Source organism: Pocillopora damicornis, chromosome 2 (genome assembly GCF_964200805.1).
Source record: "Pocillopora damicornis chromosome 2, jaPocDami1.2, whole genome shotgun sequence".
NCBI lineage: Eukaryota > Metazoa > Cnidaria > Anthozoa > Scleractinia > Pocilloporidae > Pocillopora > Pocillopora damicornis.
The window spans coordinates 12,583,394-12,602,580 of NC_142671.1; the positions used below are offsets into that span (position 1 = coordinate 12,583,394).

Below are 19,187 nucleotides of genomic sequence, written 5' to 3' on the forward strand. Positions count from 1 at the left end.
CGGGGGATTACATGATTGACAGTCGCATTGACAGGCCTGCGTGAAGTTACGCATGCTCTCTTTCTCTTTTCTAGCTTATTTGCATTTTCCCGTGCGACGTTTTTCAATGGGCGCGATTATGTACTGGGAAATTGGTTCAAAGACAGCTTGTTTTTGTGCTAAAAATCAAAGTTCTTTACAGATAAGTGAAGAAAACGTAAGAAGGAAAAAAACAGACGCAAAGCCATACACCGGCTAAACAGAGACGAATGGACTACAGTTGAACCCCGATAACTCGAACCCTCGGTAACTCGAATTCCCCGCTAGCTCGAAACAAAACTGATTTCCCTTGGATTTGCCTCGCATATTTACTGTAATTTTAACTCTATAACTTAAAACCCCGCTAACTCGAAGCGATCTTTACTCCCCTTCAGGTACTTGTCTCAATAATTTTACCCTCGATTTTCACTTTCGTGAATTAATGAGCCCGCATAATATCAGTTTGCACCGGAAGATCACATTTATTCTCATTTATATATTATGACAAATTGACCTTTGTCGACATCACACGTTAAAGTGAGATTTAGCGCTAAACATTCTGAAAAGCAGCTACTTTAAAGTACTTGTGGTTTTCATGCTTTTTTTGTTTTGTTTTGTTTTGTCGTTTTTATACTTTTACATTGCTAGAAATCTTACACTGAAACATGTAGAAGCATAAAACTTCTTTAATCAAGTGTTTCTGGTTTTATTGTTTAAACCCCTGTAGCTCGAAACCCCGATATCAATTTTCCTTGACAATTCGAGTTACCGGGGTTCAACTGCAGTTCTTACATTATTGACCACACAACAAATTGTATTTTCTCCGTTACTGATGTGGTATGCTTACCAGTGATCGTTATGATCACATACATTTTTTATGCTCAGCAGGTCTTTAGCGAATTCACTTTCACGGACAATTGATCATCACACTTGAAATTGCTAAGCAACAATCCTTGTGTCCAGTATTTGCACAATCGCAATTGCGTGTCTCGCGCTTCGAACACTGTGTATCGTAAGTGCTTGAGGAGTGCACTCCGGTGGAAAGCTTGGGTGGTTGAAATGCAACAATGTGGGAAAAGATTAAGAGATACATTAGCTTCTGGTAAGACTTAAATCTAAAAACTAGATTGTTTGCTCATTATCACGACTTATTGTTAGAAGAACGCTTCAGAGGTGTTTACATTTTGGATTTATATGTTGAACAATGGAATAAATTGGGCGGCGCTGCATCGGACATGTGAGAGATAACGGGATTTCTATAGGTAGTTTGGTTAAACAGTTAGAAATGATTTTTATTCATAGTTCCAAACAGCGAGTACTCTCACTTCAACAGTGTTAGTAATTGCGTACGAAACCGTAATAGTTACCGCTGGTAAGTTAGATAAGTTACGGGTCTTCAGGCGATCGACACAGTTCACGATCAAAACATTGCTTATATCGTGCTCTTCCTACTCAAATAAAATAAGTGAATTCTAACAGTTTTTTTCGTTTGTCCAGGAGCTCAGAACTTGAATTTTAGAGTAGTTAAGCAAGTAATGATGCGTACGTGAGTAATTTTATCGCACTCACAAGTTTTAGGTATCCGGTTAGATCGCTCCATGGTTAGATCGCTCCAAGTCAGATCGCTCCATACCGAAGTCAGATCGCTCCACTCGAAAGTTAGTTCGCTCCATCAAATAAGTTACTTCGCTCCATACATAAGTTACTTCGCTCCATGTAGAAACCTAATACACTAACTTACTTATAGTAATAAGTAAATAATACTTATAGTTTATAGTTGATGATGTGTATTGCGTCTTGCGATCGAGTTGCTGATCGACGTATTCGCTAACTTGAGGCCACCAAAGCGAATTACCGATGTTGGAACAAGTGTTTCAGTGTGTAATGAACGTAGAAAACTAATAAACTAACTTACTTCTGATCTTTGTAGTTTATAGTTGATGATGTTGCTTGCGATCAAGTTGCTGAAATATAAAGTGATCGACGATTCGTCCACCAAAGCGAATTACCAATGAAAAAGAAATGACCAACAGTGAATATGATTTATAAATATTGCTTTCAAAGAATCGCCATTTTTAAACGTTGTCAAATCCAGCCGTGAGTGAGACTGGGTTCGACTCCGGTTAAAAATGGCGAGTCTTTAGTCGCGTTACAATACTCTTTCTTTTCTTTTCCCTTATCCTTCTGTCTTTTATCAACCTTCCACGTTAGTTTTCTTCATGGAGCGAAGTAACTTATGTATGGAGCGAACTAACTTTCGAGTGGAGCGATCTGACTTCGGTATGGAGCGATCTGACTTGGAGCGATCTAACCATGGAGCGATCTAACCGTAATACCAAGTTTTAATATACCCGTTGTTGATTTAGATGTGACTACTGAGCAAGTAGTTCACTTCGATTATATTTAAGGAGCAGGCGTCTAACATTGTCAGTCCTTTCCTCCTTTTCACCGCTAATTTGAACAATTTATCGTTACTGCAGCAACCAGTAGCAATGAATACACTGAGTGATTACGGAAAAGATATATGATAAAACATAATTCATTGGAAAATTCCGCATAGGACCAAATGTGTGTCATGCATGGCTATGCATTAGTGATTCAAACGTGCTGTCGATATATGAAAGTCATATATTTGAACTGCGGATAAAGACGTGAATATGAGAGCGATAAGGCCTGTATGGGATTTGAACCCATGACTTCTGTGATAAAAAAGTTCAGGCCTGTTCGGGATTTGAACCGTACTGGCCTAAACTTTTTTTCAGGCCTTGTTTTCCCTACTTCTCAAGTAGTGCTCATGACTGCGAAGATCGCTTTCATATTCACGTCTTTATCCGCAATTCAAATATATGACTTTCATATATTCACAGCCGTTTATTCACCACCTCACGGATTTATTTGCAACCAACACAATGACCAGCTCCCGGTTGGCATGTTAGATCAGCTTGTAGAGCGCTGCACTGGTATCGTAGAGGTCATGGGTTCAAATCCCGTACAAGCCTGAACATTTTTTTCAGGCCTAGTACTGCTCAAGTAGTGTTCATTATTGCGAAGATCGCTTTCATACTCACGTGTTGTATTGTACTGTCAGTATGTGTGCAGAAGCAAACCACGGTTAATTTCCACGTCAATTCAAAGCTTTGAAGATACCGAACTCAAAAAGAAATTTAATTAGTTTTTAAACAATAACTTGGACTGTTCTCTTGCCAAAAAAAAATTGAGCTTGGCAAAAAACTGTAGGGGCAAGAGAATGATTTTCGGAAAAATAGACTGTCATTGGGGTTTGATTTTGAGACATGAATATACAGTTGTTCTTTATGATGATTATTCATGAAAGTTAAACCATCACTTCCTAATCCTATCTAGTGGTCATTTTGGATAAGTCAAGGAGTTCTTGCCTAACGTAAGAAGTGCTCCACATGGGTGCAGCTTGCTCAAGTTCGCTGAAACAAATCAAGCATAAAAATGCTTCTCCCTCTTCAACAAGGTAAATAAACTCATAGTCTGAAGCAAGACATTTACACCAATTAAACAGCCTATCCATGATAAGGAAAGGCCCTTTTTATGGTTGATTTTTCTAGAATCCTTGATAAAAGAGGCTTCTGAAGGAGATCTGGACCACTTCTGCATATATCCAAACCTTCCATCCTTACTAGCAATTTTGATGTACGTATTTCTGCCAGAATGGACAAATAAGAAGGACCGTAGCATTAGGAGAAGGGAGACTCGATCTGAGAAATGATATTCTCCTCAGCGAGCAAATGTTTTTTGGAATGTCACGCAATGCTGCCGGAGAATGTTGCGTGCCAACCCACAAAAACGTTTGCAAAAGAAACCAGAGGGAGGACGGTAGGCAGAGTCCGAAATTCAGTAAGCAAGTAACTGTTTAAGAACTTTTCTTGATCATAAATTAAATTCGATTATGCAGGGCATCAAATGATTCTGGCAGCAAAACGAATGCAATGTCGATCTTGTCACCTGGCTCTGTCATATTTGACCCTACATCCTCAGAATCCAGGGCTTCGTCAGCAGCCACAAGGAGTACTTTGCACCAGTCTCCTGAGCTTTTGGCACGATATAAAAGAGTCATGAGTGGAGACTTGGAACAAAGTTTGACCGCTAGGGCCAAGATTATCCGCATCTTTACCAGTTCTACATTTACAGGTTATTACTGTTGTCATTAAAGTAAAATATTTCATCATCGTAGTCGTTACCATTGCCATTGCTATTATATTTTCGTGATCAACTAATTGAATGGTATCATTACCACTATTGATACTGTCGTTGTCGCTGTTTTTTTGCAGTGTGATACAACCTCTTTTTGGCTCTTAGCAGTTATAAGCATTTCAACTAAACCACGAGGATCGTATAGATTTTTTCTTTAACCAATTAGTGAAATTATGGTAATTTGCATTAAAAAATGTTGATTGGTTGGCGCAGTAGAGAGATTAGTCGTGCTTTAGGGCTCAGATCAACCGTTCCAGGCTCAAACCCTATCCTAACGGAAATAATGTGAGAGACCTGTGGTATACGAACTTCCCAACTTCCCATATCCTTATGAGGACGAGTTATAATGGTTATACGAAGAGTTTCCCTGATATATTTAGCACAATTTTTTCCAATGCTTCTGTCTTTGATTAGACATGGCGGCTGAAAGGAACGCCCTGATGGAGAGAATCTATCCAAAATTAAAGGAGTTTGCTCAGGAGAAGGGTTACGAGTTTCAGGTTTGTCAAATTTAAGCGCTCGACCAAGAGCCATTAGAATCTTGGAGGAGACAGCTACTGCTTCTATACTCAGTCTTCAACAAATGCTAATAATAACCTCTATTGTTTTTAGGTCGTTGATATGCGTTGGGGTGTCCGTGACGAGTCCACTAATGATCACTCCACACTGGAACTGTGCTTAAAGGAACTTAAGGCCTGTCAGGACCTTTCAACTGGACCTAATTTTATGGTAAATATAACTACAATCTATTATGTGCCTATACGTGAAGTCTCCAGTGTTGTTTCGGAACACTGAGACGGCGCCATGCTGAGCGAAATGGTTCTATCGTGATTGTATAGAAATTGGCATGGCACGCACCAAACGCTCGGTCTGTGCCTATGTGCTAACGACTACATCTTACAACAGAATCTTACCAACAAATCGTACTGAACTGACTGACAAACTCCTTGCTAATTTCCCGTTTTCTTAACATTAGGCATTTCTAGGCCAAAAGTATGGTTTCCGCCCGATTCCATCCAAAATACCTTTAAAAGAATTTGAAGAGCTCCTCAGTCAAATGAAAGACAAAGAGGAGAAAGCACTGCTGGAAAAGTGGTTTAAATGTGACATGAACGCAGTACCACCGATGTACGTTCTGCAGCCAATCAGCTATCACATTCCTAATAGCCTCTGTCACGATGCTGATCAGAGGAAAGTCGCTTTGCAGAATTGGAGTCAGGTTTTTTCTCAGATTCAGGACATTCTCAGACGAGAAGCAAAAAAGTTACATGGAGCTGCAAGTATTGGCGAATTGCACAAGTATTTCATGTCGGGTAAGAAACCTTTATGGTCAAGTGGACGATAAACGGAGATTATCCGCAAATTCGACATTTTTAAAGAGAATACTTTAAATTGAAAAGGGTTTGAAGGAGCAGAAGTCATGATTTTTGTTTAGGTAATTTAGATAAGAAATAATGACGCGGTGGAAATGTGGGACTAGAGGAGAGGAATGTGTGTTTCTTCAATGTGGAAATGGCAAAATTTAATAAGTTTCACCCGAGGCTCTATCAATAAAAATTAAATGTTAAAAAAATTAAAATTCTGTCTTTTCGGAAGTGAGCTTGTTATTGGCCCTTTTTTGATTACTTTCTCTGCGATGGCAACCTTTTAAAAGAATAGTTTCGTTCGAGCCACTCCGAGATTGATCTCATTTAAGACTATTTAACTACTTTTAACGTCCCTTCATTTCACAAAATTCCTGACTGCTTTACGTGGAATGAAGGCTCCGGATTTGTTTACAGTTAAAACGGCTTTTTGCATTGGCCATAAGATGAAGAATTTGCATCTCAGTTAAGAGGATTATACACAAAGGAATCACGAATGAGGATAACATCTCGATGGTAAGGAGTGTGTCTTACTTAAAGCCCCCATTTTATTTGTAGTGACCGAAAGCGAGATTCGCAGTGGTGTTCTATGCGGGCCAAACCCGGATGAAAATTGCTTGTGGATAAATAGAAATATCCAGGACCTCGAGTATAACTTGCAGAGTGAAAATGCCCATTACTTCATTGACATCAAGTATGATACAAAGGAGATCGACACTGATGCGCAGGAAATGTTACAGGTAAACAGTTTGCGTATCGGCTGACCTTTTAAGAGCCTTTTAATAACAACAGAGTAGAGAAGACCCAAAATTGATCATTTATATCCCTTTCCCCGAAGTGATGAAATTATTCCTTCTACTTTTAACGTTAACATATGCAAGCAAAGAGGTGATGAGAATACTGGAGCGTGGTATTCCAATTTATACCAGATTCTATTAACTATTGTGGAAGGAGAAACATGACACCCAAGAGGGGAGCATCAAGGAAAAGTCCCGTAACATCCCTCAAAAAATTGATTTTAAAGGAAAACGGCCGCAGTTACACACATTGCGTTTTATAAGAGTTTGATAGCTTGTATATCATGGACCTGTTTTGTCGAAAAGACTCGACGCCATCCTTTGAATTCGTTTGCAGCATCTTAAGGACGTTGTGACATTGGCCGTACCTGCCTTAAACATCAGGAGATTTGAAGTTGACTGGAACTCTGAAGGGATTTCTCCCTCCACGATACCCGAGCACGAAGAATATATAAACAACTTGTGTAGAGAAGTGGAATATTTGATGAAAGAAAAGATCATTCACTCCATAAACAAGAGAATCAGAGAGGATGTTAGTGATCCGCTGTACGAGGAAGTTGTGCAACATTTAAAGTTTTGCCAGACCAAGTGCGAGACGTTTTACGGACGGAAAGAAATCCTAGATCGATGCAAAGCTTATCTCCAGGTAAACATTTTACATAATTGCATTGGCGCTACATTACATCTAATCCTTTCACTGTATTCAACAATAATTTTGTGGAAACAAAAGTACAAAGAAATTCAACAATCAGCATTCTTCAAATTGCGTACCAGGTCTTTACAATATATACTTTTTAGGATGATAGATGTGACCCGCTCGTGATTCACGGTCGGTCAGGGTGTGGCAAGACCTCAGTGGTTTCTATGGCAGCCAAAGAAGTCTGGAATTGTTTCAGCCAATCGAACATTGTCATTCGATACATTGGAACAACGCCAAATTCTTCTCAAGTTCGTCTTCTGCTTTACAGTGTCTGCCAACAAATTTGCTTTATCTACGGCCGAGACCCTACTAAAATCAGACAGGTGTGTATATTTAATTTGGAAAGGCGCGCTTTTTTCGGATTGACGTGTTTCAAATTTGATCGTGCCCCATATTGCTTATCAAGACCTTTTTGTTAATTCTTCTGAGTCTTGACTAGCGTGCGAAAACAACATTATACTCAAACAAGAGAATATAATCTCGTGACTCAAAAGATTGGTTGCCAAGATATCAAGATTGCAGTTAAAAGATGGATGTACGGATAACGATTCACTGCGATATGGATTATCGAATTAAATTTCTTTCCCATTTTTTTCACAGGACATGAAAGAGCTGCAGGAAGATTTCATAACCTGCCTTAGCTTTGCCAACTCGGACGAACCGCTTTTCGTTTTCCTTGATTCTTTGGATCAGTTTGGACCAGAAGATAACGCAAGACAACTGACTTGGTTACCTACAGTTCTCCCAGACCACGTTAAACTCGTTGTGTCTACTTTACCTGACGGCCAATACGAGTGCTTTCCAATTTTAGAGGTTTGTTATTTCCAACTGATCATGTGAAATGAAAGGTATCACGAACATTCTTACTTCAGTGGTTTCTACGATCAATTCGGCCCAAAGTGAAGTCTTCAAAGTTAAACTCTGCTTAATTGCTACCATATCTAAAGCAAGGAGAAGCACGCTCAAAATACTGTTCTTCATCCAGTACTTGAGTGGTTGTATATCACGCTTTTGCATCACATAAGATATTAATAGAAGTACTCTAGCGGTAACCTACATCATACAGGTGTTTTAAAAGGAATGCGTCAGTTGAGGGTAAGAAGGCCAAAAACTTACGGATTAATTACGGGCTGTACTCCGGGCATCGAGCGCAGTTGTTTCCCATAAGGATCTCCCGCTTGGTATATAACATATATGTTACCTCGTTTCATTTCCAGTCATTACTCAAAGAAGAGAACTTTATAGAGGTCCCAAAGCTACCGGAAGAAGACGCATTCCAGATTCTCAACAATTGGCTTAATGGTGGTGGCAGAATTCTCTCTTCCAACCAGGAAGTCATTGTTAAAGAATCTCTTCAAAAGTGTTCTCTCCCAATCTTTATCAGAGTCGCGTTTGATGAAGCCCTGAGATGGAAGTCCTACTCCTCGCCCAGCGAGACTGTACTTCAAGACACAGTCAGAGGTAAACAAACGTTAGTAAAACTGAACCTACTTCAATCTCGGTAGAGACACGACAAACCCACGTGTATCAATGGACTTCATAACAACTTAACTGTTAGACGAAACCTAATATTGGTATCAATTAAAGGCCACAATCTAGATGTACTTAAATGATGTTTCGGTGAGTTAACACGTATTCAGTGCAAGTCATGATTTTTCTATTATATTGGCCGAAATAGGCGCTGTAAATGCTTTGTTTGAGAGGATTGAGCTTCAGCACGGAAGAGTATTGGTGCGGCAAGCCCTCGCTTACATTACTGCTGCAAAGAGCGGATTGACTGGAACTGAAATAGAGGACTTACTATCCTGTGATGATCGCGTTTTGGATGACGTTTATCAGTACTGGACACCACCTATCAGACGTATCCCTCCGTTGCTTTGGGTCCGTATACGGAGTGATTTAGCAGGTTACCTTGTGGACAGAGGTGCAGACGGTGCAAGTGTTATCACTTGGTATCACAGACAATTTATCGAGGCCGCAAGAGCTAGATACTTGTCTGAAGAAGAGGAACGGACATTTACTCATCAGGCTTTAGGTGAATATTTCTTGGGTGTGTGGACAAACGGAAAAAGGAAGCCGTACCAGACGAGTAAAGGACAAGTCCTTGAAGCTGACCGTTTTGTTTCTCATCAGCCGTGGACATTTGAGGGAAACAAAAAGTCAAAGAATTTCAATTTTCGCAAGATAAACGAGCTCCCCTATCATTTGGTGTTGTGCAACAACGTCGAAGCATTAAAACGAGAAGTACTTTGTAACTTCACATTCCTTCTTACCTGTTTGGAATCAAGTTCCCTCCGGGACCTTATGGATGATTTTGATTTTGCCCTTGAGAAAATTGTCGACGACGACATCCAACTTGTCAAGGAAACCTTACAACTTTCCACTTTTGCTCTACTACAACATCCAGCGCAGCTAGCCACACAGCTACTCGGACGCATTAAAACATCAGAATCGAATTATGTAAAAGCTTTACTGGACCAGGCCCGATACCCATGGCAACCCTGTCTTTTACCCACTTCTGTGTGCTTAACATCACCTGGTGGACCATTAGTTCATTCGATGTCCGGGCAACTAAAGCCATCATCCGCTATCAGTGCAAGTGCGGATGGAAAGCTTATAGCAAGTGCCTCTGTTGATACAACTTGTTCGGTCTGGGATATTAAGTCAGGAAGATTGATTCGGACGTTGGAAGGAGTAGGTAAGGTCTCAATATTCCCTTTTTGACTTGAGTTAGATTGATATGACAAATAATAACAAATGAAAAACATTAGCCTGCGGTGCAGACGTCTTATGAGAGCAAGTAAGCGTTAAGAAGCTCGCGATCGTTTATCTAACCCCCCATGTCTGTTTGAAGATAGAGGCGGTGGGGGGAAGGAGGGCGGGGAAGGCGAAAAGATGCCTGCCCAAGGAGGCTGCTGAAAAGCAAAACACCCTCTGATGAGTTGCGCGTCACTGCATTCCGGAAAGTAGCAGGTAACCAAACAAAATGAGTCAAATAAAAAAACCGGAAGCACAGTCACAGATAAAAACAAACACACGTAGAGCCGATGATTGAACAGGTGCGGCAGTTGTTTCAGCCGGGAAAGAAATGGCATCGACAAAACCTCCTCCGCAGTCACAAATATGAGCTGATATTTGCTGTAATCTATATTTTCGAAAAGACTATCCTTGATTGTAGCTGCCGTTTATCCGTTTGACGATTTTTCTTCCATTTGGTCGTATAAGATGCTTCGAAGTAGACAAACGACAACATTTTCTCCGTCATAATTTTTTTCATACGAACCAACACCTGAAACATAGGCTTTCCCTAAAGCTAGCTGGCAACACGGCCAGTAGATCCTCTCCAGAAACCAGTGTAGAAATTGCTTCTTTTTGTTCCGATTTTAATGCGCGAGAAATACCAAATTCCGAAAGACACAATTAGGTGCTTCATCAAAAACGGAATCGAAACTAACAACTTTTTCATCGACAGAGTTCGCAATCTTTCTCTTTTTCCTCCAAGAGCGAAATATCCAAATAACACATTTGGCTTGTGATTGACGGCTGGAGTTTAACCGCACTAATCAGAAACTCCATTCGTGGGCGAACGCAGTTTTGCAAAAATATCAATGACCTCGGGCAGGCGTAAACTTCATCCCCCTACCCCTACCCCTCTCTTTATTTCTGACCGTCGACCACCCCCTTGGTACAAAATTCTTTCTCTCCTCAGCCTTCCGCTCTCATTAAGATAACAGATGGCGGCCATAATTTTCGCCAAGAAAATGCTGCGCACTTACTCGCCAAAATTAGGCCTGCTCTGCAGGCTAGACAAACATTTACCATTGCATTTCCTTGCCACCGCAGCAAAGTGATTCTATGTTAATGACCAAGGTCCTAGAACTCATACTTGAGGACGGGGTAAGAGTTCGTCTTAAGAACTTCATCCAGATTCATTTACCCTTTCTTCATCAACTGGAAATATATTTTACCCGAAAATTTAAATTAAAATTGCAGAAACTGAAGTTATTTTGGATTGGGTCTTAAATAATTTAAAGACATTTCCGGTTTTTCGAAGAAATGATGATACAAAGGCAGCAGCGTTGTAGTTTTTCTAATCCGCAACGCCTTTCGACAAGGATCACTAGCTTGTCATTATCACATTTTATAGTTCATTCAAGTCGTTCCTCTTTTTATTCCTGTGGCCTTTTAGGTGATGATGTCTGGTTTGTGACGATAACCCCTGATAATTCAACAGTTGTGACCTCAAAGCCCGGCTCCATATCTGCTTGGAGGCTTTCTACCGGCCAAAGGGTGTTTCTCTTAGAGAAGCTTACAGTTGTGGCGCCAATTTGTGTTTTTAAAGGCTATAATACAGTTGTGTTGGTGACGATTTTTAACCAACACATCAAGCTATTTGACTTGCATACAGGCAATCAGATTAAAGAAATTTATGACGATATGCTACCAAAGGAAAGTGCAATGTCATTACCGGTTATTTTGTGTTCTCTTGATGATCACAATGTTCTCTACACGAGCAGGGGCACATTATCCGGAGTTGCTTCCTCAAGAAGTTGGATCAGAGCTGCTAATTTGGACACCGGTAAAGTAGAGATGAAGATGCAGATCGGTCCTGGCTTTACGGTACAATTTATTGGTGTCACAGCCTTTGACACGTTACTTTTAGTGATGTGTGAAGGAGAACCGGATTCGAGGAAGGGATCCGCCGTTCAGACCAAATTTTTCATTTTGGAACTTTGGAATGTTTCGAAGAAGGTTTTAATTCGTAAGCTTGTAGACCTGTCAGAGAAAGTACGATGCTATGCATTATCGTCCGACAAATCAAAAGCTTTGACATTGGGAAACTCAAGGTTTTTACCAAATGCTAACGTTTTCCGGGCTGAATTAAAAGCGTTTGACTTGGAATCTGGCGACATTACCGCACAGATGTTGACTTACCCAAGCACTATTCACCCAGTGGAGTTTGTTGATTTTAATCACGTCATTACGGCATCTCGGGACAAGATCGTTCGACTGTGGGATTTAGAAAGGAACGTTTCATCACCGGAAGACGAGAATGACGAGGAGGGCGAAGTAGAAGTCGTCAGTGTCTTTGGGTACCAAGCGATCTGTTGGGAGAAAAATGGAGTACGTCTGATAGACTTTCAAGAAGGAAACTTTATCCAGTTTATAAACGGAATACAACCTCAAGTGGTTTGTGTTAGCGACAGTGAAGTCATTCTGGTGTCATCTGGAAAGATGTACTTATTTGACATGAACGAGAGACAATTTATCCATCAATTTGATGGGGATACCTGTCAAGGAGGACTACCAAACAGCTGTTTTGTTTACAAACAGGCTCAGGTGATTGCCATATCTGACGATCAGCGGTCTCTATGTGTGTTCGACATCAGTGATGGCAAGAGAATAGATCAGCTGGAATGTGAACATATTAGAAGGTCAGTGGAAACGATAACTTAGGATTATTTCTTGCTCTTTTACAGCGTTAAATTTTTTTACCTTTACCAAGGTACCCAGTCACCTCACCACCAGGAAGACTCGTCACCAGCGAGCTCGCCACAAAGTATAATCGATCTCGTCACCATCGACCTCGCCACCATCGTTTTATCGACCTCGCCAACAAGGCATGTTACCTCGCCACCAAGTGTTATGGGGTTAAAAGTTATCAGGATCGCCTTTTGAGTTTTCAAACACTCTTTTTGTCGGCAAAAAATGCATGCGATCGATGACAGTTCTTTTTGATCGTGTCATTCGTTCGTTCGTTCGATTATAAAGTTGCAGTAACTTTCGTTGAATTTCTTTTGATGAACGTTCCAAATATTTACAGGTTAGACTTCGTTCGATATTCCGTTTGATATCTTCTTTGATCAGATCAAATTGGTGGCTTTCGATCATTGCGCGCATTTGACGCCTTCCCCCATCTTGAGAAAACTATTAGGCCTTCAGCATGGCTCTGCAGTATTGCCCATGGCATTGTTATGGCGATGCTCGCGAGACTCAAGCTCAAACTTAGGAGTCGCCAAAAGCTTTGGATTTAGACCAAATTAGCTAACGACCTTGGTGGCGAGTTTAATGGTGGCGACTAGATGGTGGCGACCCAGCTGTTAGCGAGTCTTCGTGGTGGCGAGTTGATTGTAAACCGATACAAATATGAAACAGATTCCTCGTGAACCGACCGGTCTCTTGACATTTCATTTTTTAGTACCGAATGACAGCCTTAAATATAATATTAAAATATATGAATCTTAAAAATTTATTGTTGTCTTTATGTTAAGACTTGTACATTCCCAAGATGGCGAAATCTGTGTCTCTGGGCACAGCGTCGTAAATGATGATGAGGCTAGGTCGTGGTATAGCTACTCTGTGTGGGATATGAATGAGAAGACGTGTATCCAAAGAATTACCCTGGAAGAATTACAGGCAGATTTCAGTGGTGAGTCTGAGTGATTTCAAGTGTCAAATAGTCAACCAATGATGGCCTGGGTGATTTCAATTATTTGTGTTTTGTCCTTAAACGCTCCTTAAAAGACTGATAATAAAAACACGGGTAGCGAATAAGTATCAGAACGAGGCAATACTAAATTCAAGCAAGCGTTAACCAAGCGTTTATGTACGTGTACATAGGACTAAGAAAATCTCCACAATTAGTCAATGAGTTCAATGGTCTAAAAGGTTGCGTTCAATGGGTACATATTACATGAAAACATCGGTGTCTTCCCCCAAATGTTATACTCCACATAAGATTGGTCATTCCAAGTTTTTAAGCTCATCGCGACTAAATTAGATCTCTATATGAGTAGTGGCACGTTCAGAGGGAGTAATGATCAATTGCAGTACCCTGCGAACACTATTGATTTCAACAAGTAATTGATAATATCGTGCCCTTTACTGCTCATATGGACAACATTTTAATGATTTCCTTCTTTTGTAGAAATGCAATTGGCTGCAGATGGGAATCTCCTTTCAGATATAGTCTACAATCTTGCTACCCAGCTCTACAGTGCAGTTGTGTATGAAATGCATACAGGAAGGCTTCTGTTTAAATCAAAAACGGAACACCATGTTCATTCATTTGTCATAATCGCGGAAACCAGAACCTTGATTTTGGGTTTGTTTGATGGCACAATGGAGCTCTATGACGTAGGAAAAGGAACGTGTGTTCAAAGGCTTAAGCATGCGCACCTCGGTGCTATTCATCGGATTTACACAACCAACGATGGCTCTGTTGCGATGACAACCGCAGGAGGATTAGATTCGAAAGATCGGTCGATTCGTTTCTGGAGACTGTGCAAAAGTAAACTCACTCTGTTTACAGTGTTCACACCAGATGCAAAAGTATCATCAATGAACCTTTCTGGCGATGGCCAGCTTGTAGCTTTAGAAGTAACCGAAGTAGTTCCTTTTGTTCTTGTCAGAGGAACACAGCGAGAAGTAAATCGATTCAGCGACCTTGACCGATTCACTTGTAATTATATTGTAGATTTAGCGGACTTGAAGGTCCTTCATACATAATTTAGCACCTGTTCGTCAGGCCTTGTGCAAAATATTCATTTGAATTTGATAGAAAGTGCATGCTTATTAAAAATATGAAGACTCTAAAACATTATTCAAAGATGTTTTATTGATGATTTGTAGACGTGAAAAGGTAGTGAGCCATACCCTTCCGCATTAAAGTGACGAAAAGCATGAATAAAAATTATTTGTGTCTCAGGTCTTCAAAGGGTCTGCAGACATTTACTCTGAATTATTTAGTGGGGAATTAGTAAATCAAGAAAATTAAGCTGAGAGAGCGGTTGTCTATTCCTATATAATCAAAGCGATTTCCAAAAAAAGATAAAAAACAAATAAATTACAAAGAAAAAATCGTAAGAATCACGATCTATCTAAACTGTATATTTTTAAACAAAAATTAAAGGTCAAGTTTATATTACGAACGAAGATTTTAGCCGTTTTTTTAATCTCCTACTTCTCAAAATTTTAGGTTTTCAATTTTAATTCATACATCGACTCTAAAAAGTAAATAAACGTTGAAAGATTAACTTCAAAGAACGATGCGGTGATAAGTATGAAACGTGAACGACTTATATATGCCCTAAAATGATGTCACGTCATGCAGACAGCGAGTTATATGAAAATGCGGATGAGACAAAACAGCGATTAATCGCTTGGTATACAAAGTCACGTTTACGTCTGACTCTTTGGATTATCGTTTGACGAATTAGCCCGATAAATTAGAGAGTTTTTCTTACAAAATGGCTGAATTTATCGAAAATAGAACTTCTTTAAAATATATCTTACAGAAAGACTTTTCCTATGTTTAAACCCTGAGGCGTAAATGAGATAAAAATACTTATCGTTGGAATATATTTATAACCTCGAAAAGTAGCGCTTAGATGAATTCCGTTTTGAGCATTTCCATTCTGATGATTTTCAAGGTGAGGGTCTGGGAAGATATCGAGAAAATATTTACATATACATGTGATTTGATAGCAAAAGAGATAATTGAAATACTATAAATCTAACTCACAAAGGCACAGAACTTTTGCAATTAAGTGGCTGGAAGCAGATTGAAATAAAATGAAACTTGCGAGGTTCCGTAGGACAGTCGACAAAGATAATTTGATTTGATGTTTTTTTTTTTTTTTATTATTATTATTTTTAACTAAAGGCAGCAAAGGGAGCTGCCGTCTTTTTCTAAAGTCAATACAATTTCAAACACCAACAATGTTAACCACAAAAAAAAAAAAACGACTTGCATCTCCATGACTTTTGTTATCCAGGTGCAATTGAACAGTTCGAAATTTTCAGCTAAGGGAGTGACAGCAACAAAGAAACAAAGCTTAGCATCCATTGTTGAAATCTCAACGATTGATGAGAATTTGTTCAACTTAACATTAGAGATTCTCTGCTGAGGTGAACGAAAATTTGCATCTTTCTTTATGCGCAAGTCTCGTAAGATGATAAACAACAGTTAGCGAGTGTTTATTCAGTAAATTCGTCACAACAAGAAAACATTTAAAGCAGGTGAATCCACACAATAACCAGTTATTCTTTTTCAGGGAAAATTCACAAGAGAAAAAAAATATATACTTTGTCACACAACTAATGAGTCACTAGCTCTAGAAGAAAAGGGCCGGGGTTACCTCTGCACCCGCTGAAGAGCATATGCTTAAATCTCTCCGCTTCATAACTGTTTGGCCATTGTCAGTGCGGTTACTGACAATCACAAGCACTCTCTAGTGTTCTTCCATTTAGCGCTGCTAAACTGAATTGAAAATTTCTCCATGTGATGGTTAATTTGTGTGAATAATAAATGAGTTACAATCATGAAAAACAAACAGACGTTAATAATTTCGCATGCAAAAACGTGGGCAACCTGAGTGTCTTAGAGTAGCTGACTCTCTTTCTCTCTGTACCACGATTCATGCTCCCGAAGCTTGCAGTCAATACATTCAAAAGAAATGATCAACACTGCGTAAATCGCCATTTACACAGTCCTTAAGAAGCTAATTTATTTCTGATACTCGGTTAGCAAGCATTAGACAAAGACGGCAAGAAAGTGAGTTCCAAACAATAGAAATCGCTAGCCAATAACACTGTCTCTTCAAGCAGATGTTTGACTAATGACTCGATTCGACTTTCCTTGTTGTGTTTCAAACAGGTACCATATGTTTCGCGGTTACTCTTTCTCATGGAAGTCAACGATAACAACGTGCTAGCTATGCCCGATACGACACACGCGAACGGATTTGTAGAAGAGAAACAACGAACTACGCCACAGTTCTGGGTTGAGCGATCCGTCAGAGGAAATTCCCGGGGAACTCGACCGCAATTCAAGAACTGGTGACTTCGTACCTTTTTTAAGTGTTGATCTTGTCGCCCAGTCGTAAACATTTGGCCTTGAATGTTTTGTGGCCTAACTTTAGAACTTATTTTGTAAAGCACGTTTTGTAAAGAGCGGCGAAAGGGAACTGTGCGATAACCGTATCAGATCAAGCAAAAAGATTAGAACACTTCTCCAAAGTACTCATTTTGAGTTTTTTGCTGATAACCGGAAATTTAAAGCACAACTTGGATCGCATGGCTCTTCGATTTGGAAACACTACAAGACTTCATCACATTGACTTCCCCAAACCTTGTACAGAAAGTGGGGCACAGACTTGGGAGCAAACAATGCCAGAGACGCAACATGAGTTGAAACAATCTCCGCAAGGAAATCCCAGTCATAAAACATCAAAAGTTAATGTTAAGATCCGCAGAAAACATGAAAAAGAGAACACTAAAAAATCTCGACAAGATGGAATTGCGCAACCTACAGAACTAAAAAGCGAAATCTTACAAAACAGTGGCAATTGTGGGTACAGTCTGGAGGCCGTTTCAAACCGATCACCATTAGGCAGTTTGATGACTCAACAGTCCATAGCGACTTGCCATATGAACTTAACCGTTGAGTGGGACGTTTTAGACTCGTTCTCGGAGTTTGCGACGTTTTTGGAATTACAAAATCCTATCTGTCCCGCTCATCTTATTGACACGCCAGAGAAGCTTCTTAGTGTTTTGTCCTACGAGTTTTACTGAAACAGCGGTGTGACATGAATATTCACAAAGCTTACTGTGGTTAATTTCAGGGCATTTAGCAACGCTCATCGTAGAACAAGAATTGAGACGATTCGGCGAAAAACTTGCCAAGGGTCAACCAGATTGGGTTAGGATAAAAACACACAACATTGGAAAAAAGTAAATTTACCTTGAAATCTGTTTATTTTATTTCCTTGTCATTGGTAAACGCGAACGAAATTTTTTTTTCTTTTGTTGTTTTTCTTTAAGTCGACTGACCCCCTTAAGTTTTAAATATCACACCGAATTTCTAAAATGATTTGACTTTTAAAAATCTTGTCATTGTAATTTTGCTTGTACCACCTTGTCCTTGCATATTTCAAGCGTTTAGTAATTAAGTATACAAACTACGCGACTTAAGCTGACTTCTAAGCGAGCAAAAAAGGCATATTGAATGTACAATTTAGTCTTTCGCGCATCCCGTTTACCTTTTCGACGCGCGCCGTTGTTTTGCGATACGAGTGTCGCGTGTTGCTTAAATCTTTTAAATCGTACGCCATTACCCTTTAACGCGCGCGACGATAAAGATCTATTTTAAGATACCACTTTCCTGTAAAGTCATTAATATTCCTCTATGATTGCCACCTGTATAAGTGATATTCACGCGCTGTATTTAAGGGATGCACTGAAGGAGAGCAGGGAAGAGATGTGCTGAAGTTTTAAACTTTAGTTAAAGAACTTGGAGAAATTAAATTTTGACTTTTACCACAATGATATCAAACATGTTCTAGCCAGTGTTCCACTTGGTTTGTGAAAGAGTATTTTTAGTTAAAGCACCTTCTTGTTTTGTTTTAACTTCCCAAAAAAGCGCATTCAATGTTTTCGCTCGGTTGACCTGAGATACTACCAATTGTGTCCTGAAACTTGTACTATTTCTCAATTAAGAGAGAATGAACTGATTCCTTTTCTGTTGTGAGTTTTCTTATCCAATTTTTTATTTCAAACCTTGACAAATTTAAACTGTAATGAACGTATGATAATAACCTTTCTCGGTAAACACTCCTCAACACCTTTCCTCTATCGCCTGAAAAAAAATCCAAATAAACGGTTTCGTTTCGAGTTTAAAGACCTGATTCATTTCTACTTTTTATTAAATTTTAATTTCTAAACTTCAATTTGAATTTTTTTTTTGTGGGCGGTTTCTTTACATATTGAAAGCAACTATGCTAAGCCGTTGATTTTTTATTATCATTTTTTTTTTTTGTTACGGCTGGAGGAAATGAAAATAATGAAAGGGCCAGTTTTTCCATGCGGTTTATTGTTATTTTATCTGTTATTTCTTGGCTGATGGTAAGAATACGTCACAGCCCTAAAAAGTGTCGTAAATAGAAATAACATAAGTTTACTCATAGCGATAATTTTCTCTCAGTGTGCTATAGCTCAAGAAAGCAGAGAGAATTGTCTATTGCAACCGTTTGAAATAAGACGGAGACTTCTCTGCCAAGATTTGAGAACTTTACTCAAAATTTT

At 39.5% G+C, this 19,187-nt stretch overlaps 2 protein-coding genes across 2 annotated transcripts; both read left to right on the top strand.

Moving 5' to 3' along the window:
- Nucleotides 1–979: 979 nt before the first annotated feature.
- Nucleotides 980–14,820, top strand: LOC113677876 (NACHT domain- and WD repeat-containing protein 1). Its single transcript, XM_027194734.2, has 15 exons — nucleotides 980–1,120; nucleotides 3,382–3,502; nucleotides 3,944–4,179; nucleotides 4,657–4,742; nucleotides 4,855–4,971; nucleotides 5,219–5,555; nucleotides 6,165–6,346; nucleotides 6,741–7,049; nucleotides 7,202–7,426; nucleotides 7,704–7,916; nucleotides 8,321–8,564; nucleotides 8,782–9,801; nucleotides 11,293–12,538; nucleotides 13,376–13,533; nucleotides 14,032–14,820. The coding sequence occupies exons 2-15, from the start codon at nucleotides 3,435–3,437 to the stop codon at nucleotides 14,610–14,612; spliced, it is 5,022 nt and encodes a 1,673-aa protein (XP_027050535.2). The 5' UTR covers nucleotides 980–1,120; nucleotides 3,382–3,434; the 3' UTR covers nucleotides 14,613–14,820.
- A 1,637-nt stretch (nucleotides 14,821–16,457) lies between these two features.
- Nucleotides 16,458–18,428, top strand: LOC113677898 (uncharacterized). Its single transcript, XM_027194757.2, has 2 exons — nucleotides 16,458–16,659; nucleotides 16,762–18,428. Exon 2 carries the CDS (start codon nucleotides 17,181–17,183, stop codon nucleotides 17,676–17,678), a length of 498 nt encoding a protein of 165 aa, XP_027050558.1. The 5' UTR covers nucleotides 16,458–16,659; nucleotides 16,762–17,180; the 3' UTR covers nucleotides 17,679–18,428.
- The last annotated feature ends 759 nt before the right edge of the window (nucleotides 18,429–19,187 follow it).

Bases quoted from the DNA above. Each gene is read 5' to 3' on its own strand.
- LOC113677898 (XM_027194757.2), top strand. From the start codon at position 17,181: ATGGCTCTTCGATTTGGAAACACTACAAGACTTCATCACATTGACTTC.
- LOC113677876 (XM_027194734.2), top strand. From the start codon at position 3,435: ATGGGTGCAGCTTGCTCAAGTTCGCTGAAACAAATCAAGCATAAAAAT. The intron at 3,503-3,943 runs GTAAATAAACTC...TCGATTATGCAG, and splicing joins GCTTCTCCCTCTTCAACAAG to GGCATCAAATGATTCTGGCA. The intron at 8,565-8,781 runs GTAAACAAACGT...TGGCCGAAATAG, and splicing joins ACTTCAAGACACAGTCAGAG to GCGCTGTAAATGCTTTGTTT.